Source organism: Lithobates pipiens, unplaced genomic scaffold, assembly GCF_037356315.1.
Source record: "Lithobates pipiens isolate NorthernLeopardFrog02 unplaced genomic scaffold, aLitPip1_a1.2 Scaffold_16, whole genome shotgun sequence".
NCBI lineage: Eukaryota > Metazoa > Chordata > Amphibia > Anura > Ranidae > Lithobates > Lithobates pipiens.
Genome location: NW_027507748.1, coordinates 575,510,979 through 575,535,567, shown reverse-complemented (window position 1 = coordinate 575,535,567; position 24,589 = coordinate 575,510,979). Strand labels below are relative to the sequence as shown.

Sequence of the window (24,589 nt, the reverse complement as noted above, 5' to 3'; positions counted from 1 at the left end):
CACTCCTGTTCTCAGCACTCCCATGAGGCTATTCAGCAGAATAAAAAGAGGGCCACCATTCTCATTAGAGAGCACAGGCATCTGTCAATGAGCATCTCATGGCTGTACTTTATAGAATGAAGGATTTTACATTTGTTTGGAATTCTTACAAAGTTTAGCCATTTTGGACTTTTTACAAGTACTGAAAAGAAGTATGCAGTAACTAAACAAAAGTAGTAACTGACTCAATGGAACATCCATTTACTTAATTTCGTGGATTTCTGCAAAGTCAGGCTGGTCATAAAGTATCTTGCAGCACGATGACCAGTCAAGATGGGAAGCCTTTTGCTTAATGTTACTGCACCTGCACCAAATAACTGTGTAGGTCTGCTGACAGGTTATCAGCCAACAGAATGGAAGCTCCCAGCACTGGTATTAAATTTACTTTGGGGTATGCTCATGTTTATGCAAATTGTGTAGTAGTAACTGTAAGGTTAAACTGCCCTAGATCCTATGATGTAAGGCAAAAACCTTGGTCATTAGGTAGAAAGGTTCTTGATGACCAGTCTGGGTATGCAACACGTCATGCACAAGAACAGACAGGAAGAGATGTTTAACCTCAGTTGAAGTCTCTGCATTTATTAATGTAAGTTTTTCTCAGGTCACCATTGGTCCAACACATCCCTCTGCACACTGCTCCAATCAGCAGCACTTCTCAGGGAGCTTCAGTGCCGCTGATTGGAGCAGTACGCAGGGGCAGCATTGTACCGCTTGAGACTTGAGCCAATGTTTGTGTGTGAGGGCAGCGGTTCAATTCCCCACAGTGCTGCCACTGCAGCATATTTTAGTCCTTGCTGCAAGATTTCATGTAAAAATAGACAGATATAAAAACATATGCTGTATACTACAATATATGCAGCCTAACTGTATTACAGCAAAAAATACAGAGGTTTCAAATCTGCGTTATTGTATAGATAATAGGGGCTTCTCTTCAAAACATAAAAAAAGTTCTCATTAACCATTTGCGGACTGTCCTATGCAGATATACTGCAGCGGGGTGGTATCTCCATGTTGGATCATACATCATCGGAGCTTCCAGGTAAGGGGCTTGCGTGTGCTGCCCTGGCCATGCTGTAATTTATTACAGCACAAGCCGATCAGCGGGGGCCGGCCAATGATTGATCGCCTGCACCTGCTGATGTGTTGTAAACAAAACAGAGCTACAAACACTGCCAGGGGACCTTGCTGTTTTTTTTTTATTCCTTGCAAAGCAGGGCAAAAAACAGCAAGATCACTTAGTAAAAACAGCACATAACACATACAGTAAACATTGTTAGGTGCACATTTGACCCCTTGATTGCCCCTAAATACTAACCCTTTCCCAGCCAGTATCATTAGTACAGTGACAGTGTATAATATCAGCACTGATCACTGTATTAGTGTTACTATTCTTGTCAGTGTCAGTTGGTCAGTTAGTGTACCTCCCAGCCAGCATGAGCTGGTGTGTCAGATTGGCCACCCCACTATCAAAGTCCCACTATAAGTCGCTGATAACTGCCATTTCTAGTATAAAAGAATAAATTTAAAAAAGAAAAAAAAACAGTGGGGATCGAATTCCACTAAAAGAAAGCACTATTTGTGTGAAAAAATTGAAAACATTATAAAAATATAATTTGCGTACAGTGTTGCATGACCGCGCAATTGCCAAGTAGCACAGTGCGGAATAGCTAAAAATGCTCTTGTCATGAAGGGGGTAACACCTTCCAGAGGTCAAGTGGTTAACAGACCTCATAAAAATACATTTTTACTGTACCTTTATCATTAAATCATTAAAAGTACTTCAACATATCTTTTGAGAAGTAGATATTTTATTTCTATGTTAAATCTACCGGTATATTAAACTTTTTTTACATGGGGCTTATAAATCATAACATTTTGCTGCAAATGGCTCAGCATTCTCAGATTATTATTCTGGATATCAAACAATCTTAATCCATCTCTTATCCATCCAATTATAAGTAGATTTTACAACATTAACTTTCTCTCGTCTTACATTTGATCTTCTTATCATTTGTACTAAAATCTACATGGGCCCTGGAATAAGCTGATTATTTCTTTATGTTGGGGTGTTTACATTCATTAGCAGAAAACTGGTGGATAATGTGATATATGATCATCCTGTGAATATTTTTTAACTCTTCTATCTACCAAAAATAATCATAGCTATTGTTTTAAAGTGGTCCTTCAGTACCTAGAAAAAAGAAGAAAAGAAAACTCATCAGCTACAAATACTGTAGCTGCTGATTTTTTATAAAAGGACACTTACCTGCTTAGGGATCCAGCGCCATCCTCACCTGAGCCGATTCTTCGTTGGGTCTCTGGTGCCGGAATGTCTAGTGTGGGAAGCCAGCTGTGACTCTTTGTTGGTTCACAGATGGTTTCCACTGCGCATGTACGAGTCGCACTGTGCTTTGTCAATGGTCCTTCAGCCGCCACCGCGGTTTCAGACACGGGGAGGGGGCAGTTTCCAGTGGAATTGCCTAGACGATTCCAGCGGAAGTGGGAGCAGGTACCTAACAAAACTAAGTACCTGCCCCCCCCCCCAAAAAAAAAAATAACCCTCCAATATTGTTAGAGGAAAGTAAATAAACTATAGATTTTAATGTATGGTCTCAGCCAATCTATTGCCATCTGGTGTACTCACTTGTGACTTCCCGGTTGTGCTGTTTGTAAATTGTTGCCGGATGATTGTGGATTTTTTTCTAGCACCAATACCACCTTGCCATGTTCCTTTAGACGTACTGTGTTAGCTTCAACATCCTGAAAGACAGGTTGTAGGTATATATATTAGGAAGATTTAGATCCGGGGCGTTTAAACATTTTGGTATGATACATTTTTTCTTGCTTTGGTTCTCAAATTAAAACAAGAAAAAATGTATCATACCAAAATGTACAAAGACAAATACCAATGGCTTTATAGTAAAATTAGGGATGGGCTCATGTGCATTTGGATCCTAGTCCCCACCCACCTGAGAAATCCCACCAAGAAGCCATCACTGCACACCACCAATCATAGGCAGTGAGACACTTCCTGGCCCTCAGCTGCACATACAATCTCGCCTGACTGGGCTGCTCATGATTGGCGGTGTGCAGTGATGGCTTTCTGGCGGGATTGCTCAAGTGGGTTGGGCCTGGGATCCAAACATGCCTAAGCCCATCCTTATTCATAATACACCACTGGGGGGCAAGGAATGCACTTGAGAACCCCTGCAGAACTTGTGGTATGATTATAGCTACTTACCCACGGCTACTGTCTTTCTGCCTCAGGTGACTAATCCTTTCTTTGAATTTGTTTAAATGCATCGGGTGTTTTTTCAGAAAATGTCTTTTTTGTCTGGTAAATTCCATGCTTACATTACAAAAGACTTTACCACATTGACTGTGGCCAATGCCCTCCATTTTGGCAAGCTTTAATAAGGCCAAAAGAAATAAAATGTTAAATTTATTATCTTTTAGCAGACATTTTCATCTAAATTTAGGTCTCTTCACCTCCTTACCTCACAATCTTGTAGGAATAGATGTCCCTCACCCTGCACAGACTCTAGTTCTCTATACAGGTCTGTGCTATCATTCATGATAGATAGATAGATAGATAGATAGATAGATAGATAGATAGATAGATAGATAGATAGATAGATAGATAGATAGATCGATCTATAAAATGCATTTCATACGGAGTATATTTACTGACCCGAAGTATGCGAATGAAGTCTTGCTTGCTCACTCTCAGAAAGTGGCAGTTATCTTCTCGAGAAACAATGGTAGCAGTCCTTGGAGAATCATTCACTATAGCTAGATTCCCAAAGTCATCCCCTTCATGAAGTGTTGCGACCACACCCTAAACAAAAATCATCAATGTGAGGCTAAGAAAAACACATGCTAGATGAAATTGTGCTTCTGTATACTTGTTTTGCATAACAATTAAAGAATGTTTCTTGATTAAACTGCCCTGTGCCTGCAGCACACCAGAGAGCCAAACCACTGCTTTCATTGAATGCTGCAGTCTTTACACTCTCTCCCTAGTACTCCAATCAACAACTCTTTAAAGTGGGAGTAAACTCCCATCTCTGATTTGTACCTATAGGTAAGCCTATAATAAGGCGTACCTATAGGTACTGTAAATATCTCCTAAACATGCACCGTCTAGGAGATATTTACTGTATATGCAGACAATGACATCAGATTCCTGTGCCATAAGTCATCGTGGCTCTGGCCAGTCACACATAAGGAGTCCGCATACCCAGAACATAGGTGAAGATGGCAGCGGCCTCCAGGAGTGACAGCGCTTCGCTGGAGGGCTTGGTTTTAAGGTAAGTGTCACATAATGTGCTAGTATGTGATGCATACTAGCACAATATGATATTACCTTGTGGGTCAGAAAAAAAAAAAAAAACTTTAAGCAGTTTTGTTGATTGGAGCACCCAAAAGCAAACATTTATTATATTGCAGCTTCCCCATTCCTAGATGTGATGGCAGCATTAGCTTAATTTTTTAGACTTTGTGTATTTTAATTTAATCTGGTCATCTGGCCAATAGGTCTGTTATTTTTCAAAAGAACAAGCACTCCTGAAGCAGGTACAGGGATGAGACAAACCATTTTTGTAAAGCTGTTATGCCCAAAAAATAAAATAAAAATGTTGCAGTGACTGCTTATAAAGTCTTTTCTGGAGTTTAGCTTTAATATTTTGGTATATCTAAATCTGCTAGTACATCTAATACCCACCTCCCCCCAGACTGAATATGCTGCTGTCTAAATGTGACCCTGTGCTCCTTCATCCAGAGTGGAGGTACTCTAATACAGGAGGTGTGTTACTGGCCGGATCACCAGGTGAAAACAGAGGGAAAAAGCCTAAAAAAAAGAAAACCGATGCAGCCATCACATTTAATGATTAGTAAGCTGCAATATATTAAATTTTTGGTTTTAGGTTTAACCACTACAGATCCGCGCTATTGCCAAATGACGGCATTAGCGCGGACCTACATTTCCGGGACTACGTCTATTGACGTAGTCCCAGTTACGAGCGGCCTGCGCGCCCCCTGAGGGGCGCGCGCGGCGCGCTCTGTGATCGGCGAGTCCGTGAGACTCGCCTGATCACCGATCCGTGTAAGGGGTCGATCCCGACCCCTTATCACGTGATCAGCTGTCAGCCAATGACAGCTGATCATGTGATAGAACGGAGCCGGTAATCGGCTATTATTCCTCCTCGCGCTGACAGCGCGAGGAGAGAAAAAAAAAGCCGATCGCCGGCGGCCGTGATCGGGACATCAGTCCCGATCACGGCCATCAATACAAGGGACCATCTGCCACCTGCCTGTGCCCACCTGCCTCCCGCAGTGCCATCCTGAAATAAAATAAAAGCAAAAGTAAGTGCCCCCCGTCAGTGCCCCCCGTCAGTGCCCATAGTGCCACCCACAGTGCCACCCACAGTGCCACCCACAGTGCCACCCACAGTGCCACCCACAGTGCCACCCCACAGTGCCACCCACAGTGCCACCCAATCTGCCTCAAAGGTGCTGCACCCCAGTGCCGCCCATCAGTGCCCAGCAGTGCCGCCCATCTGTGCCCAGCAGTGTCGCCCATCAGTGCCCAGCAGTGCCACCTATCAGAGCCACCTATCAGTGCCACCTATCAGTGCCCATCAGTCCCATCTATCTGTGGTACCTATCAGTGCCCATCCGTGCCACCCATCCGTGCCACTTATCCGTGCCACCCATCCGTGCCATCTTATCTGTGCCCATCTTTGCCCATCAGTGCCGCCTTATCTGTGCCCATCGGTGCCGCCTTATCTGTGCCTATTAGTGCCGCCTTAACTATGCCTATCAGTGCCCACCGGTGCAGCCCATCAGTGCCCACCAATGCAGCCCATCAGTGCCCACCAATGCAGCCCATCAGTGCCCACCAATGCAGCCTATCAGTGCCGCCTAATCAGCGCACTTCAATGAAGGAGAAAAATGACCCGTTTGCAAAATTTTATAACAAACTATTAAAACATGATTTTTTTTTTTTGCATCTTTTTTTGTTTGTTTAGCAAAAAATAAAACTCCGAGCTGTAATTAAATACCACCAAAAGAAAGCTCTATTTGTGGGAAAAAAATGATAAAAATGTCATTTGGGTACAGTGTTGTATGCCCGCGCAATTGTCATTCAAAGTGCATCAGCGCTGAAAGCTGAAAATTGGTCTGGGACTGAGGGGGGTTTAAGTGCCCAGTAAGCAAGTGGTTAAAAACGCTTTAAAGTGGTTGTAATCCCTTACAAACCACGTTGACCTACAGGTAAGCCTAGATTAAGGCTTACCTGTAGGTCCAAGAAATATCTCCTAAACCTACACGCTTTAGGAGATATTTCCTAAAAGACACAGCTGTCTACGGCGCATACGCCTGAGAAAGTGGCGTGCAGGCGCACTATTGCCGTTAGCAGCATGCCGCTGCTAACGGCGATATGCCGTTAGTGGCGGCTCCCATGCGCGGGAGTGACGTCATCACTGCTCTGGCGCTGTGAGTGGCCAGAGCAGTGATACTCGGAAGAAGATGGACGCTCCGGACTACAGGGGACAACGGTGACATTACTGGCTCCTGTGTCAGGTAAGTGACACATAATGGGCTACTATGTGATGCATAGCAGTCCATTATGCTTTACCTTTGCAGGGAGACAGTGAGGAAGTAAACCCATCAGGGTTTACTTCCTCTTTAATCCTGAACTCATTATAAATAAAGAAAAATTACCATATTATTTACATGTGATGCTCTCTGACTGCCAAACAAGTATAAAAAGAAAGACTTCAACTGGACTTTATTTATACAGATTTGTAATCACATATGGGCTCATTCGATAAGTAAAAGAGTAATGTACAAACAATGGTATAGCAGCCATTTAATATTAACATCAGTTTACAGTTTATTTTTTTTTGTCAAAGCTTAATTGAATAAGCTGAAGTTTGAAGCTGACTGATTACAATGCACAGTTATTATTATTATATACACAACTCCACCATATTTTGCACTCTCCGGTTTTAGTAAATCAACCTAAACATTTGAATAAGGGGAGGATTTACTAATGGAATAAAGACCGTTCACATTGAAAAAACTGAAAATTGTATACTCACCTTTCCGTAATTTTCCTTTCCTGGTGCATCTTCATGGCAGCACACATTGGGTTGTGACTCCGCCTCCACAACCTGATAGGACTGCTTAACTATAAATCAAAGGCAGACCCGGCTCACAGCACTCTCTGTAACTCTCACCATTTGGGTGGGCATCTGTATGCTGCCATGAAGATGTACCAGGAAAGGAAAATTGCAGACAGGTGAGTATATAATTTTCGGTTTTTCTGGTGCATCTTGGCAGCATACAATGGGAACTAACTCGCCATATGGGAGGGTGCAAGAAAATTTGGTAATCATCAGAAGTATAAGTAGGCCCCATGAATTTCCCAAATTTTAGTGTCGTGGGCCGGGTTCACTTATTAAAGTGTAACGAAGGTGTCCTGAGAGGACCATATTGCTGACTTGCAAATAGTCTCAGGTGACTCATCACTGAGCTGTCCACAGAGTTGGCACTGCTCTAGTTGAATGTGCTCTTAAGACCTCTGAAACAGGAAGGTCTTGTGAAGAGTAGGCTCTTTTAATTGTCTTAACAATCAAGGAGGTGACTGAATGTGTTGATGCTGACTGACCCTTGCCTCAAGCCACGCTGGAACCAAGTACAGATTTCAGCTTTCCTGAATGAAAAGGTACCAGAGTTAGTTCAACATCCAGGGGATGTGGTTTTCTCACTCAACCAAGAAAGATGGTAAATTACTTCCTGGTTAAATTGGAAGGAGAAAGACACCCCATGGATAAAAGCAGTCTGGAGTTTTAGGACTATTCTGTCCGGGTAGAACGTTAAGCAAAGCTCTTTGAGTACAAAGCCTGCAGTTCTGACACCCTTTTCACAGAGGTTGTACCAACCAGAAATACAGTCTTCAGGGTTAGATTGCAGAGTGTAGCCAATTCTGTAGGATAGAAATGAGGCCTTGATATAAATGAGAATCATAAGCAAGTTCCACATAGGTCTATAACTTCATGCAAGCCTTTTAAGAATTGCATTACTAAAGGGTTAAGGACTCCGTAAAACCTTGAAAGTGCAGACAAGGCTGAACTTTGAACTTTTAAACATATTTGAACCTAGGCCCCTGTTCAGCCCCAGTTATAAGAACTGTAGAACTTTGGCTGGTTTAGGTGATAAAGGACTCCAGGCTTTTTCTGTGTGAGATGTGCATAATTTTCCCATATTCTTTGGTAAGTCTTATTCATAAAGACCTCTCTGGTTTCGACACAAGGTAGGCACTACCTGCACTGAGCACCCTTGACTTGGTAGCCATCGTCTCTCAACTTCCATGCCATCAAAAGTAGTCTCGTGGAGCTGGATGGCAAAACTGTCCATGAGAGAACGAATCCGTCATCACTGGAAGTGGCAGTGGTGACCCAATGCTTAAGTGTAAGAGAGGCAGACACTAGAGCATCCTAAGCCAAAATTGTATATTTGCAATTATTGATACAGGAAGTTCCACTGACAGCCTAAGAATTCTATCCTTCCACTGCTGTCTAGGCACAGTACAAATCTTGCTCCTCTTTCTAAAAAGGAGTGAATGACAGAAGTGCTTTGAACACTCAAAGAGCATTTAATACTTTGCCTCATAAGCTTAACATCCCATGACTCTGAGCAGCCTGCTCTATGAAATGTGTCCCCCCCAACCTTTCTAGCTGGGGTTTGATGTGATAGTGTTCCATCCAAAAACAAATGGTCAGTTACGAAAAACCAAGTATACTCCAGCACTGTGCTGCTGGAAGAGACTTCACTTCCAAAGCACCTTTGGCTTTCTCTATCAGAGGACGAATATTCCCTTGTGGAAGTTCTACTGAATTTTTCCTGCCGCTATTGCAGACAGTAAGACCTCTGTGAATGCCCTGGGGGAGATGTACAGCCCCAAGGGGAGGCACTGAAACTGGTAGAGGAATTGAGGATGAATTGGGACACGTAGGTGTCTGATAAACCTACAGATCATCCAGTCTTCCAGATTTATGAATAATATAATTGATTGGAGGTTTTTCATCTTGCACGTCTTCAACTTCCTGTGCTTGTTGAGTTTTTTTTTTTTTCTTCAACTTTAGCACTTGCCACAGATTACCTGATTTAGATTTTTTTGGGATCAGTGGTTAACCGAATCCTCATCTCCTCTAGGCAACTGGAACCTTTATGATTGCTTGTTTCTTTTTTTTTTAATCCAGCTATAAAATGGATCAGAATTTTTTTCTTTTCTATCAACTCTGGTAGCCTGGCTGACTGGAAGAGATTGAAAGGTGGACTTCCCACCTATCAATGTTATATAATCGTTATGCTCATTGAATTATGCCCCTGCATGGGTGAACGTTTATCATGTTGTTGATGTTATACTTTTTCAATAAAAATTATTGTACCAAAAAGGTGGACCTCCCTTAAACTTCCACCAATGTCACGCCAATATAGCTGATATAGCCCACTGATCCTTAAAGGGACTTCCACTGTTCTCCCAAGACAGGTGCCTTAGATCTTTAAGGCTTCAATAAAGAAGATCGGGGACTACTCCAGTTCCTTTACTAATCTTTTTCCGGGTCCATTGGATTTTGCCTCCTTGGAAGTTGCCGTCTGTATGCCTTTTTGAATGTTCTGTTTTTTCTAACATGATATTCGCCTTGACCTGCTAGTGGTCACCCTTGAGATGGCTGTATCCTGTCTACTCTCAAATAGATTTGATTAGTTGTCTAGTATATTGCACCAGTGTTTTTTTTTTTCTTTTTAATGTGCAGGGCTGCAATTTTCTGTAAAATGCAATGTAACATGACTATCTGGAGGAGCTCTGTACACAGAATGTGTACAGAACACCCCTCTGAAACATCATTTCCTGCTTGTATGACTGGCTCACTGATTTTCAAAGAAGTCTGCACCAAGATACAAGTCAGATTTCTGGCATCCACTGCAACAAAAATGTCATTTTTGATAACATACTCCCAATAGGAAATTGTGTCTAAAGGGATGCAGACTCTGCCACATTCCTCAGAGTCCTGCAGGTGCAGCAGCTGGTTGATAATTATGAAACCACTCCCATTAGGCTCAACCAGCACATGGGCTGGTTATTGCTGGTCTGCCGGCACCTGCAGATGCTACAGTATGTAGGAGCACTTCAGTTCTAGATGTAATTTTCAGACTAGAGCCACTTTGAATGTGACAGCAAGGTGACATGTCTTGCCAGCTACATTAATGATGCATCCACCATCGGAGGAGACTGCTACAGGTTGACCTTTAGCTTTTTCAGGGTATACAGTTTTGACTGCCTGTTTATACGGGCATTTTTCTCTGACCCCTTTAATTCTTCCTGGATTAACTCATCCAGTTGTTCAGTGAAAGGAATGAGTACTTTCTAACCTTGTGGAGAGTTTTCTCCACGTCACCCCAGGTAATTGCATCTTAAGCTGCCCTTGCAAAAAGGCTTTATTGGGAAATCTTCAAAGCTTGTGGTCCCTTTAACTCTTTCTTCCCAAGCTAAGCTTTCCAATTTGGACACCACCTACTGGCTCTGGTTGGAAGTGCTAGGCAATTCAGCCACCGACTGGGGAGTACAGGTTTCATGCATCAACTCCTTGGCCGATTCTTTAATCAAGGCGGCTACTTTCCAAACATCCCCTTCTTTGCTCCAAGTGGACTTGACATGCTAGCCTGATTTTGCACTTCCCAGCTTTAGTAAATAAACCCCATTGTGTACTTAAAAGTGGGGTATGCCTGTAGCTCATTTAGCGACTGTAGAGGAAGGACTTCCACCCAAGAGATGCTAAAATATGCCCCGAGACCACCAGAATGGGGCTCCAACCATACAGTTCATTTAGAGAATGTGCAGGAAGGACTTCCACCCAGGAGAGGTTGAACCTGGCTGGGGGGACAAACAGTAAGGGATACCTCGCGATTAAAGTCCTGATCAGTTGAGGGAAAAAAGGAGAATGCTGTGAGCCGGGTCTGTCTTTGATTTATAGTTAACCAGTCCTATCAGGTTGTGGGGGCGGAGTCACAAACCATTGTATGCTGCCGTGATGCACCAGGAAATGTATTTGCACATTTTAGGAATAAATACGAAATAATTAAATGTGGTTTTTCCTTTCTATTTCCTCTAACTTATTACTGATTTTATACATTGGTTTTATTTGTTTACTTATTTATTTATTATTTGTGACATTTGAACTATATTGTTTATATATTTATTCTATTTACTGATACTGTGTACATTGAAGTCATATATGTATTTTATTACTTTACCATAAATTAGGAATATAAAAAAAAAAGAAAAATGTATTTTGTGTTTTCACAGTGCAAAGTTTGTCACTAAAGTGAAGCTGTGTTCACTTATATCACCCAACTGTGTACAAGCAACCTGTTTATTGTTTTTTTATTATTTAACTGTCAGATAATTGGTCATTAAAAATTAACACGGCTTCACTTTTTTTTACTAAACTATGTGAACATACAGTTGACAAAGTGAATATTCATTGCTAAGTGACCAGCCTCTACTCTTTTAGTAAATCAATTGCACTGAATCCTTACTATTCTTTGCACTGCTTAATTGAGTAAGAACATATAGGGGTTGATTTACTAAAACTGGAGCTTCTAACATCAGGTTGTTCAATTAAACTTTGAGAAAAAATCTGGAAGCTGATTGGTTTCTATGCACAGCTGCACCAGATTTTGCACTTTCCAATTTTAGTAAATCAATCCCATAGTATAAAAAAATGGTCTGCTGTACCCGCAGCAAGCAATCAGAAATCAGCCTTAAAGAAGATCTTCATTCTCTAGAAAAAAAATGAAAAGTCAGCAGCTACAAATACAGAGAACTTCCAGTGAAATTGCCTAGATGATTCCAAAAAAAGTGAGAGCGGGACCTGCCAAAACTAGGTACCCTCCCAAAAAATAAGGAGGGGGGGAAGGATTCTTAAAAGCAGAACTTCCAATTTGGGTGAGGTTTTGCTTTAAATGGTTAAGTGTAGTCTGAATGTTAAATAGGTAAAATTTAAATCATATAAAATAAGCTGAACTCACCCCAGCATGGGTAACCACATTCACTGATCCCTTCCAGATTACGTACCATGAAGTACCTATATCACCTTGGCTAAATACTGCAAAAAAAAATTAAAAATTAATGGACAATAATAGAGATTGTTACAGCATTCTATACTTGGAACTAATACCCCTATTCAAACAAAAGAACTCGCTGCTCCGGGTGAGACAGGAAGCCTAATGATATCACAGGTGCCCATCTCGGCTCGCCTCCGCAAACGATCAACACTGAAGAAATGGCTTCACTCCAATATCCATCAAAATTCTTATTTAATAACGAACATCTCAATTGTTACATACAGTACAAATGGTAGACGCATTTCACACACAACAGGTGCGCTTATTCATTACCCATAAGCGTACCTGTTAGTGTGTGAAACGTGTCTACCATTTTTACTCTCTGTAACCCTTGGGATGTTCGTTATTAAATAAGAATTTTGATGGATATTGGAGTGCAGCCATTTCTTCAGTGTTAATACCCTTACTCAAAGGGCAATAACAATGGTTTTGGTCACTAGTATTTTGTTTTTGAAGTTTATACATTTTTAAGCTGATGTTTTTCTATGTTTGTTTGTTTTATTTTATAAATAAACATTCATTAAAGGGTAATCTGTAACCCTGGTGTCACTCACTATTGGTCATCTAAAGTGAGAAAATGGCAAAAGCTGTTTTCTTTCACACTCTCTGTCTGTGATTGAAATGTTGTATAGATCAGTCTTAACAGGAAGGGAGGAAGGATCAGCCATTACAGCTCACAGGAGTACAGAATTAAGTGCACTCCTATTACCTAAGGAAGCCTCCTGTGATCTGCAGGAGAAGTAGGGCCAACAGAGCTTTGGCCCTACGTTTCCTTCAACACAGAGCTGCTTTACACAGATGCTGGAAGGAAGGGGATGAGTGGGGAATCCAACCAACACACGGAGATACTGCACAACCGCTGAATTCAGCTCCCTGATCACATCCGCAGCACAATGGTAAGGAACGTAGGCAGCCGAGAGGATGAGACACACACACAAAGTCGCTCTAGCAATTCAACAGTGATTGGGAGAGGAGCTGGCAAAAAGACAAACAGCAACATCGGCACCCACCTTCAGCACACCCTGTGCCCATGCCTATGACCATATGCAGTATTTCATATTTACCCAAATAAAAGAAAAGTACATTTAAAAATAGTAATAACTTATGTATTATCATTTATTATTGTTTATTTGCTGTTGAATCTATGGCAATGATGCATTTGTTACATTGTATGTCTCTTAACTAATTCAGAATAAAAATGAAAACAACCTAAATGAAAATTCTCTAGTTACAGATATACGTGTGTATGTTTCATTTGATGTAATACTTACACACTGTTCCTGCTTTGGCATGAGATTCAAAAACTAATACAGATGCTATTTCTTTTTTTACCTGAACAAGAAAAAAAAAAAATACATTGTAGTGTATAATTTATAAAAGGCAAAAACATAGTAGTTAAAAGTTTAGCACACCAACAATATGTAGCTTCATGCTTGTAGTATGTGGAAGACTTTTATTTCTCTATATAGTCCTGTACTGCTTGTGTTATATGTTTTTAACTGTTTTTCACTTCAAAATGCCCAGAAATATATATATTTATTTTTAATGAAAGTGCATTTCCTTGCTAATTACTCCACTGATCTCATAGATGAGTATTACAAACCGTGTTACAGAGATAGAAAGGGGGTGCTTGACCAAGTCTGCTAAATTAGGAAGAACAGTGGGCAGCGTGGTAAAAATCCAGTGCCTGCACATCTACTATAACAAGGAGGTGGAGGTAAGACAAAAAAAAATAAGGGTTTTAGTTTACTGCCTACATGAATGGATATTTATTTATTCAATTAAAGTATAACTAAAGGCAAAACGTTTTTTTCTTTTTGGATAGAGTGGGTAATTCTCCTTAACAGGGTCACAGGCAGCAATAAGAACCTGAACACCTGGCAGCTTCTTATTGCGGTCGGTGCCCCTATTAAGGAGAATCACCCACTCTATTTGTCTGGTTTACCATTATCATTGAAAGTGAAAGTAAAAGAAAATGCTAAATTTTGGATTGTGCCCAGAAAAGTAATAAGGGGAAATCTTCCAATGGGGTTACTAGTTCTAGTGACCTGGGGGTCCCCAAGGAATTCCCTCACATCTTGTTTGGCTATGGGAAAGGAAGTGAAGGGAAATCTCTGCAATGGGACACAGATGGCGCAACAAAAAAAAAATGACAGGGGTTATAACCCTCCCTTGCTCTATCCAAAATGAAAAAAAAAACTTTTCCCTATAGTTCTACTAAGTTTTCATTGTGAATTTCTCTTACAGATAAAACAAAAAAAAGCCATATTCTTTTACCTTACACATTCTTTCACATTGTATTTGCATGCACAACAGGCACAAAGCCTAATCTCAACCACATCTACTTTATTTTTTATGCAATCCATAGACAAAAACATAACACAATATAACACACAAAAAAAAAGAAAACAAACACAAAAAACACATCTTTTACTATTTTAGTCATTGTGATGCCGGCCATACTTGGTTTGAATTTCGAAAGAATTTTCTTTTGAAAATCGTATCTAAGAAATTTCATATGAATTTCACACCATTAGTGGGCTGCAGCAATAGCCAATTTTCGGACGGAAATCAAATTTGAGGATTCGGACATGTTGGAAATTTAAAAAAAAAACTAACAATTTTCTAATCAATGATGGGAGAATCGTGCGAGAAATGTAATAAGAAAAGAACTTTTACGGAGAGAAAATAAGATTCCTGGCCACAAAAATTCTTTTCTGTAGCAACATGAGGTGAAATTGAAGGCTTGGTCGGCCGAATTTCAAAAATCAATGGTGGCATCATTGGATCACAAAAAAACAACTTTCTGGTTTCGAAAAGAAAATTAGCGGTTAATATGGACTGATTGGGGTAGACTATGGGTTATTTTATTTTTTTCAATTCACCTCTATTTAATAGTACTATCTGTTTCACCACCTTGATGAACATTGTATCATATGATCATTTTTTGACAGCAGAAATCTCTGCAGGTGATCTGTTTAAATACTGTAAAAACTCCTGGTTTTAATATTAGAATTGTCTGCAGGTATTGGGTGAGGGTTGGATGAGAGCTGGGCAGAAGTACTCGCTCTACACAGGCCTTGATTGGATTTTCTGGGCACGTTTAGCAAGCCCAGTGTCCTCAACTGGATAAGAATGAGATACAAACAGTGCTTACCTATTTCCTACAGAAAAAAAAATCAACACTATATGAAAATACAATTCAGTGGAAAGAAACCAAACCTTTAAGTGAAATATATACAAAATTACTGACCGAACTGGAAAGGTGGGAGACTGCTTTAATATGTAATAGCTCTTCAAAGATGACCTCTATCTCTTCTTCTGTACGCTGATATGGGCTATAAACCATAAACAAATTACCATCAGTGAGCAGATCATTTTCACAAAAAATATATTTCTCTTCAGAAATTAAATTTCTTACTACAAACTGTTTATGCATGGTAGTCTGCTCTAAACATTTTTATGTAAAACTATAATATCCTCCCTGATAAACATCTTGGCTCAAATACTAACGCTGCTTGTTCTACAGATCAATGTCTGCACTGTGTAGAGGTGATCAGGCATCATGGGTCATTGTAAATTCAGTCTGCGAACACTCATCTTGTGTATGAAACAAACATAAGTGAGATTAAAAATCAGGTTCAGGATAGCAATTGTCAGAATTGCAGCATCTCAAAATCTTGTGCTTACTAAATCTTTTCTGCTAGTGTATTAGTAGTCAATTGCCACTTTCTGAAAAAAAAATGAATTCTAAAAACAAAATTAATGGTTGCAACACTAATGTGTGAATTGTTATGCCTGACATAAAATTTCCAATTCTATGCATCCAGCCACGTGATCTGGCCACCACTACCAGACGCCACATCTATGTCTTTGACTTACATGGCAACATCATCAACTTTGTAGAGAAGTCAACACTCAGGGGTTGATTTACTAAAGGCAAATACAATGTGCACTCTGCAAGAGCAGTTGCTTCACACCTTTATAAATTAGCAGAAGCTATGCTGACTCCCATCATCCAATCATGTGCAAGCAAAAATTCATTTTTTTTTTTTTTTCCTTGCAAGTGATTGGGTATTCTTTGCAGAGTGAAGCTTTACCACATTTACTAAGCTCTAGAACAATACACTTTTCCTTTAGTAAATCAACTCCACAGCCCTAACTTGCTGATTGAACAATGGAACAGTAGATGGGCACTGGAAGGCCATCTCTTAGCGTTTTCCTCCCTGTCATTGAACATGCATTTCAGCACAACTGGTTCCTAGTACTTGCCCTCCCTCTCCTAGTATTGAAGGCTGATATACAGAATGTTGGATTCAGTATAAACTCATGGGTTGTCAGTTCCAATGGTGCAATATCATGGAGAACAGGACACCATCCCCCGGTTGGAATGCAACCAGTTAAACCTCTATTGTGACTTCAGATTAGAGGCGCCCAGCTATCTATGAGAGCTACTCTGCATGACAATGCTGACTCCGATCTGTCTGTGAGGATCAAAGACAGGCCTAATGAGCAGGAAGAGCATCGGAGATCGAATCCCAAGATGTGACCCCAGCCGGAGCAGTTGCAATTCATGGACAAACACTGCCCCCCAAAGGCCAATTATGGCAGAACGGTCAGAGATATTTAACCTGGGGGAGGAGACACCCCAGAGACACTGATTTGTCCACAAGCAAAGGGGGGTGGGCAATGGGATGTGGTGTGGGTGAGGTGTGTTTGTCAAAAAGGAATGATTGAAGAGAGCTTCCTCTTTATCCATCATGAGGACAGCCAGAGGACGTGCTAAGTATACTGCTTGTATTGTATTCTGATTGTATGCTATGTGCTCTTGTAATTTCCAATAATACCTTATATAAGCTTTCTAATTTTCTAGGGAAATAAATGAGATTTGATTGATCTTAGACTGTGTGTTTGGTCTCATAGCTAACTTTGTAGTATTGTGATACTAACAGTAGCATGTGCTCAGAGTGTTAATAGAATATCTAATCTATAGGGACTAGACAAATTAATACACAGCTGATAATAATAATGGCTATTATTTATCAGTTACTTCACAGAAGATTAAACAAGACTGATGCAAGACAAAAAAGCTGCAGAAAAGATTGATATAATGATTTTCTGAATGCATAACTTCAAATCAAATTTTATCAGGACAATTTAGGTGTGCTCATGCAGAGTCAGACATTGAATGTAGGGATTATTTCAGGATTAATTAAACATAACTGCGTATCTTGAACCAGAAGGTCCTCCTGTAGTCCATGTCCACTCCTAAATTAATCCCCTTTCTTATTTACAGTACATTCCTAAGGTATCTACAGAAGTAAAACACTAGAAAACTCACGGTTTCCGAAGAATCATTGTGAGCAATGCTGCCGGCCCTAGCTGTGCCAGGAACACCAGAGACTCCTGAAGTTCATCATCTGTATCTCGGTCACCTAGTGCTGGCTCCAGGAACTGATCCACTTTAAAGAATCTGTAAAACTGGGAATCTTTGTCTTGGAAGTTCTGTTCTTGTCTCACTGCAAAAACATTACTTAATCTGTTAATACGAGATTCTGTATGTACACTGATAAAAATGATTCCGTTGGCTTGTAATTTTAACATACATTTTTTATAATTTTCCCACATAAAAATAAATGTTAATTAATGTACTTTGATATTTTAAGTACCTTACTTAATTTTCATTAGTTCTTAAAACACACCTTTTACATTTAGAAAAATAATGTATAATATTGAGTAATCTAGACAAAACATTTAAGGTTCCATATTCCATATTCTAATTGAATTACATTTACTTAAAAAAAAGATCTTTTCATTTGACTGAAATTGTGGGCATATGTTTGCCAAACTAGCAACCGCACGAGTGTTGATGTTGTATATTTTAAAGAGTTTGATGTCTTTTAGAACTTTGAAAGCTTGCACAAGGCAGTTCCCATATGTTTGAGGCCCATCAGGACAAAAGAGTGCCACCAGTGACAAGAATTTTTCCAAGTCACAACAAAGTCAAGATGCAGAGTGAGGGACCTCCAGCTGTTAAGCTTAAAAACGATTTTGTACCATAAAAATAAATGTTTCAGCCGGTTCGGTTTTTGAGATATTGTAATTCAATAATTAAATTAATTCAAATTCAAATTATGTAACATCAAGCCCTGCCCACTTTGCACCCAATGTTATTAAAATTTAAAACCAGAGATAGCATTAGTTTGCACTGCATCTGTGCTGATTTGTGCTGCAAAAACGAACGTATGTGCTGGTTTGCTTAAGGAGACATTACGCATTATAGTTGATGGAACCTCTCCCACTTTGCACCACATGTTATTACATTTTAAAAAACAATTATACAATTTGTTTGTGCTGCGCTTGTGCTGATTTGTACCACAAAAGCAAACTTTGTATTTGTTCGGTTTTTGAGATTTTGGACATTCAGCGTTAGATTATGTAACATAAAGCCCCGCCCACTTTTGTTATGTTGAAATGTTATTACATTTCAAAAACAAATATACCATATTTTTTGCCGCATTAGCAGGAAAAACAAGCATATTGGTATAGTGTATTTTTTCATATAGCACTCTCATTTTGTATCAGAAAGAATGATTATGACACTCATTTATGCTTTTAGCCTGAGCTACCCTGAAAACCTAAAATATACTTTTGACATTTTTCAGAAGATCTTTTTAGAGCTAGATGTGGGGAATCTATCTTCAAAAGTTCACACTTTAACCGCCTGCCGACCAGCCACCATCATTATACTGCGGCAGGTCAGCTCTCCTGCGCAAACCACCGTAGGTGTATGCTGGTCTTTGCACAGAAGACAACGGGCGTGCGCGTGCCTGCCCGCCACCTGCAGCAGGAGCATGCCCATTGGTCCAGCGGACTTAATGTCCACCGGTGACCCATGATCATGGTGTACATAGGCAGAGTGGGGATCTTCTGTTCCCAGTGATCGGGAACAGTGATCTCTGTCATGTTTCTGGCAGGTCACCCCCCACAGTTAGAACACACCCAGGGAACACAGTTAACCCCTTGATCGCCCCTAGTGTTAACCTTTTCCCTGCCAGTGTAATTTTTACATTGATTAGTGCATTTTTATAGCACTGATCAATGTAGTAATGTCACTGGTCCCTAAAAAGTGTCATTTGGGGTCAGATTTGTCCACCGCAATGTCACAGTCCTGCTAAAAATCGCATATCACTTAAAACTAAGTAGCTAAGTAATAGGGCAGCACAGTGGTGTAGTGGTTAGCCCTTTCACCTAGCAGCAAAAGGATCGCTCATTTGAATCTGACCATGACTGTACCTGCCTGCAGTTTGCATGTTCTACCCTGTGCCTGCATAGGTTTCCCCCCACACTCCAAAGACATGCTAATAGGGTAATTGTCTCCTGTGTACATTGGCCCTAGTATGTGTATGTATGAATGTGAGTTAGGGGTCTTAGATTGAAAGCTCCTTGAGGGCAGGGACTGATGTGAATGTACGATGTATATGTACAGCATTCTGTCAATTGACGGTGCTATATAAGTACTTGAAATAAATAAGTTAATGTATGTGTTCCTAACTTAAACTTTTATATAAACTGGAAAACTTTAGTTGGCTTTACTTGAACCTATGGTCTATAAACTGGAAACATTTAAGTTAGCTTTACTTAAACCAATGGTCTATAAACTGAAAAGATTGAGTAGGATTTACGTAAAACTATAGTTCCAGACAAGTTAAAGTATGTATTCCTAACTTAAAACAGTATGGGCTATAAACTGAAAAAAATTTAGTTGGCTTTACTTAAAACAATAAAGTTGAAAACATGAAAAGTCTAATGAGTCAGACAAAAATAAGTTTAGTTGACAATACTTAAAAGGCTGATGTAAATAGTTGCCTCAATTTTTTGAGTAGACCCAGCACAATATTTTTTACAGTGTAGGAGTTGCATAGGCTGACAACAGTTCATACCCAATTCCTCCCCCCCACAACCACCTCACTTTTCCCCCCCACCAGTCTAATGACAGTGTACATTCTCGAAATCCTATGTCCTACTACCCACCTCTCAATTATTTTTACAGGATATAAAAATCGGTACACTTTCAGACATTGGAAACCCATGTATATACCCACCAATGCCAACATTCTTAGATAGGACCTTTTGTTGCTTTTCACAAACTTGAATTAAGAAACTCAGATTATCACTAATATATGGTAGGAGAATTATAAAAAAGCAGAAGAGGGAGTTTTATGGTGCACACTCTGAAAATTTAAATGTTACAAAACCCGAACAGTAAAATCAGTCTGTATGTGCATTAAAGCATGCCTGTTATTCTCACTGTGGAAACGAAGGGGTTAATTCTCTGCATTGTTTGATCCTGTCTTCTCTGATCTTCCCCTTATTCCACTGTCCTCAATCCATCTCCTGATAGTACAGAGCCTTGGAGGCATTCTGCACATGCTCAGTTTGGTATGTACCGCTAGAGAGTTTTTTTTTTCATGGGAAGGTGCATCAAGCCGTCTGGTCACGCCTAAAGGCCTAAAGACGTGACCACACGGCTTGCTGCATCTGTCACTGGCTCTGATTTCCTCCCGGGAACCACCAGGGACGATCACATCTCCATAATTGGTGGTGAGAATATCAGAACTGAATATACAGTGCAATATTTACTGAACACTTTTTTTTATCATTATGTTTGTAAGTGCATTGGCATAAGGGAAGGGGTTGTCTTTTGAATAAAAGTTTTACACTATGAGGATTCTTTTCCTTCCTTGTGCCCGAGCTGTATGAAAGGATTGTGGCTTGTTTGGTCTGGGTGAATCACAGGATTAGAACATCTGATATCCTTCTGGTTGAACGATATTGGAGTTCCGGGCTGATGTCCCTTTGGCATTGATTGCAAAGGCTGAACATATTATGCAAAGGAAATTGTTTATTGGGAATTCGTGAGTGCAACTTCTAAAGGGAGCGGAATCATATGGTGTGGTGATGGTCGAACGTCTAAATAGCTGATGCCTATTATATGATCTGTCACACTGATATTCCAAATTATTCATCACCTGGATTCACGCACTGTTATTGGATTTAATGTATTTTAATTGTTTTAGCGCTACTTAAGCTGGAAGGACTACTCTTCAGATCTTATTTGCTTTCCCTTTATAATGTTTTGTACTAATATAGCGGCTGCTTAGTTTAATTAGGATTACTTTTATACCTAAGCGTTGGAAAAGTGACCCTGTTTACTTCTTTTTTTTATATCCTCTTATTCCTCTCCGAACCCCTTATCATGATCCCTAACCTCCTGAAAGACTTTACCCTAAAGGCACCTAATCTCTGACATATATACTATGCTCTTTGCCGATTATGACCCTAAATTTAATACAGCAAGCCGCAGGTGAGAACAAGACCTATCCTTAGCTCTCCCCAAACTTGAGTGTGAAAATATCTACACATATATTCACAAGGGGACAGTAAACGTCCACATGCAAGAAAACTGATTCAAAATGGTTTCCGGTTGGTTTAGGACTCCCCTTAAGCTACATAAGATCTCACCTTCAATCCCCTCCCAGTGCTAGCGCTGTGGTGGTGCTCTCAAATCCAACCATTCTGGAGAAAAGTTCACTGTCTCACAAATCAAATCACCACTTTCCCTTTAGAATACTCACCGGCACAATTTCTGCTACACCACTCCACAATTCCAAAAAATACATACCTACGATCTTTAGCCATGCATTTAGTGAATGCGGCCAGGTTATGCATCCCAGCCCAATGGCGTTCGTCGGATCCCCCCGACCATTGCAGACTGGTTTCAATGAATCACAAAAATCGCAGAAAGGGAGGAACTTATCCATCAAGCGAAAGATACCTCCTCCAAATTCTTGGACACATGGTCCTGTTGGACACATTTCATCATGACAAATGATTACAAGAGGCATCTAGCATAGCTGTCCACTCACACCTTGGGTAAGAGAGAAGACGGGAATTACTATACCCCTTTCTTATCCTTACCCTTACCTTCAAAGGCCACTTATAACACCCACACCTCCATATCAACCCCCATTTCTTCACTAGTGCCTCCATGCCCTTTTGTTTTATTTTTTCTACTTTATCCTTACATCTCCCCTCCTATGCATTCAACCTAAACCTACAAAGGAGCCATGAGTGTCTTACCTTAGGCCCAAAGACCCCCATTTACGAATAGTCTGATATGTGGATATGTGATTGGAATAAGGGACTTCTCTCCATATGTCACTTTAGTTTATTTTTTATTGGTTTACTTGCTATACTCAGCCTGTTCAATGTCTTGCAACAGGATTACTAGATGTATTACACTAATACCATTGTGTGTGTAATCTTACACTTTACGAATACGTTGGCTCTGATCATTGTTATTGCAGCGGCTGCGTCCACAACTATGCCAATTGCTGTATGCCTTTTCTTAAAACTCAATAAATATTGATTGGAAAAAAAAACTCAGGGATCGCTGATCCAAAAGTTTATTTGCAAATGTGATTGATAAAAAAAAAGTCTAAACAGTGTTTAAACTTTTTTTTATCAATCACATTTGCAAATAAACTTGTATGGTGAACACAGTTGTCATCTTCAACATCTTTACCACTTTTTGGATCACCGCTCCCTGAGTTGTTTTTATCGGTAACCGTGATGCCTTTTAAGGGAACCTTTTCCTTTTTGGATCACATAAATGTAAACATTTACTGTCATGCAAAACATTTGGTTATATACTGTAGGTTGTGAGAGAAGCACTGGAAAATCCAGTTCTGCTATGAATTGGTGTTGTGTGCTCCAGGCAAATATATCTAATAAGGCCTCATTATGCCACTGCTGTGGTTATACTTTATAGAGGAGGTAACTGCCTATACAAAGGTTGTCTTGATATTTGTTGAAGAGTCCAAGAATCCAACTGTGTAGGGGAAAATGGATAGCAGATCACGCCATCATATTCCGCAACGGCTTCGTTATTGAGCCATAAAATAAATTACACAGGAAATGAGCAGAGACTTCTGTTTCACACACACAGATACGTATTCAAATGACAATGGCAGCATGTCAGCTATCCTCGCAATGCGTTTCAGCTGTGTATTTAGCTGTTTGTTGAATTACCTGTGATGTACAGTACAGAAACACTTAGTAAAGGGAATGGATAGGAACAATTGCTATTTTCATGAATGTATGTTCTGAATGAATGGCAATTTCTACATAGTAACAATTATTACTGGTGTTAATATGACACTCTCATGTGTCGGCTCCCAGAATCTCCTTGGCCATAAGTATTAAAAACATTTTTGGCCAGTGGATAAGGTAAAGCATAGCAGATATGCAATTTCAAGAAAATTTACATGTGTTGTTTCCTTTCTTGTGTTGTTATAGAGGTTCCTGTGTGTTCCTCTAAAAAATATACTTTGATCGACATTGTGTAACTGTATATTCTCTTTTATAAAAACAAATTGAAAGAAAATTTTTTAGCCAAAAAATGGTTAAATACAAGTTGGGAGGTTAGAAAAAATCGAATGTTTGCTGCCAGGAAGGATATTCTTATTAAACTTAAGGCAACCCTTTCCTTTGCCAATGTTTACACAAAACACTGCCAAATATGAATATAATGTCCTATAAACAGCTCACTGGCGCATATTAGGTGAACAAAAACTCTGTTTCGGTCTGTCCCAGAGACTTCGTTATTTCCTCCTCATTGCTCAGCATAGACAAAGTGAAGCCCAATTGTCAATCACAGTCCATTAAAATTCCTCTGCTCTTCTTGTGACTGCCTTGTATCACATATACCAGTGGCTAGGAAGTGGTTACTAGGGAAGATTAAGCCTAAAATTTTGGCTTTGGATAAAAAGTTGAAATTTGCATATTGGTAACCTGTTTGGCCTCATATGGCGGGCAAAGAAGAAGTTCAAAACAGCTGATGGATTGGATTATCAAGGTGCCCTATTGTTTACATACTCGGGGCTTGGCGAATGCAAGGGATCACTTTTCCTGGCACTTTGCTACCTTTTCTTTACATTCCTTAAATACACAAATAATGCATTTTTTCATCCTTCACCCCAACAATTTCTCAAATCAGTGTTGGAATTAGGTAAGAAAATCCAAATGACCTAACATTAGGCAATTCAATATAACTTTTTTTTTTTTTACTGTCATTTAAATTGCCATAGTATACTCACAGAAAAAGTTCAGATACGTAAGACAGCACATTGTTTTCAGTAGGGCATGTTTTCATTAATATACTCTCTATGGTGTTTTCAGTGCACTTACTTGCACTTTGCTATAAAAGTCAACTGTGTGGAACCATTGAAAAACAAAACACATTCCAGAGAATTAAAATGACACTAAACCCACTGTTTTTTTTTACATCCGC

At 39.9% G+C, this 24,589-nt stretch overlaps 1 protein-coding gene across 1 annotated transcript in view; it reads right to left on the bottom strand.

The window, feature by feature from the left end:
* The window catches only part of RAPGEF3 (Rap guanine nucleotide exchange factor 3), a 142,446-nt gene that overhangs the window by 41,577 nt on the left and 76,280 nt on the right, over positions 1 to 24,589 (bottom strand). Inside the window, exons 5-10 of the mRNA XM_077483767.1 lie at positions 17,576 to 17,753; positions 15,488 to 15,572; positions 13,506 to 13,566; positions 12,139 to 12,215; positions 3,731 to 3,877; positions 2,684 to 2,799 (exon numbers count right to left, since the gene is read on the bottom strand). Coding sequence (XP_077339893.1) covers positions 2,684 to 2,799; positions 3,731 to 3,877; positions 12,139 to 12,215; positions 13,506 to 13,566; positions 15,488 to 15,572; positions 17,576 to 17,753 — 664 coding nt within the window. The remainder of the gene's footprint in view (positions 1 to 2,683; positions 2,800 to 3,730; positions 3,878 to 12,138; positions 12,216 to 13,505; positions 13,567 to 15,487; positions 15,573 to 17,575; positions 17,754 to 24,589) is intronic.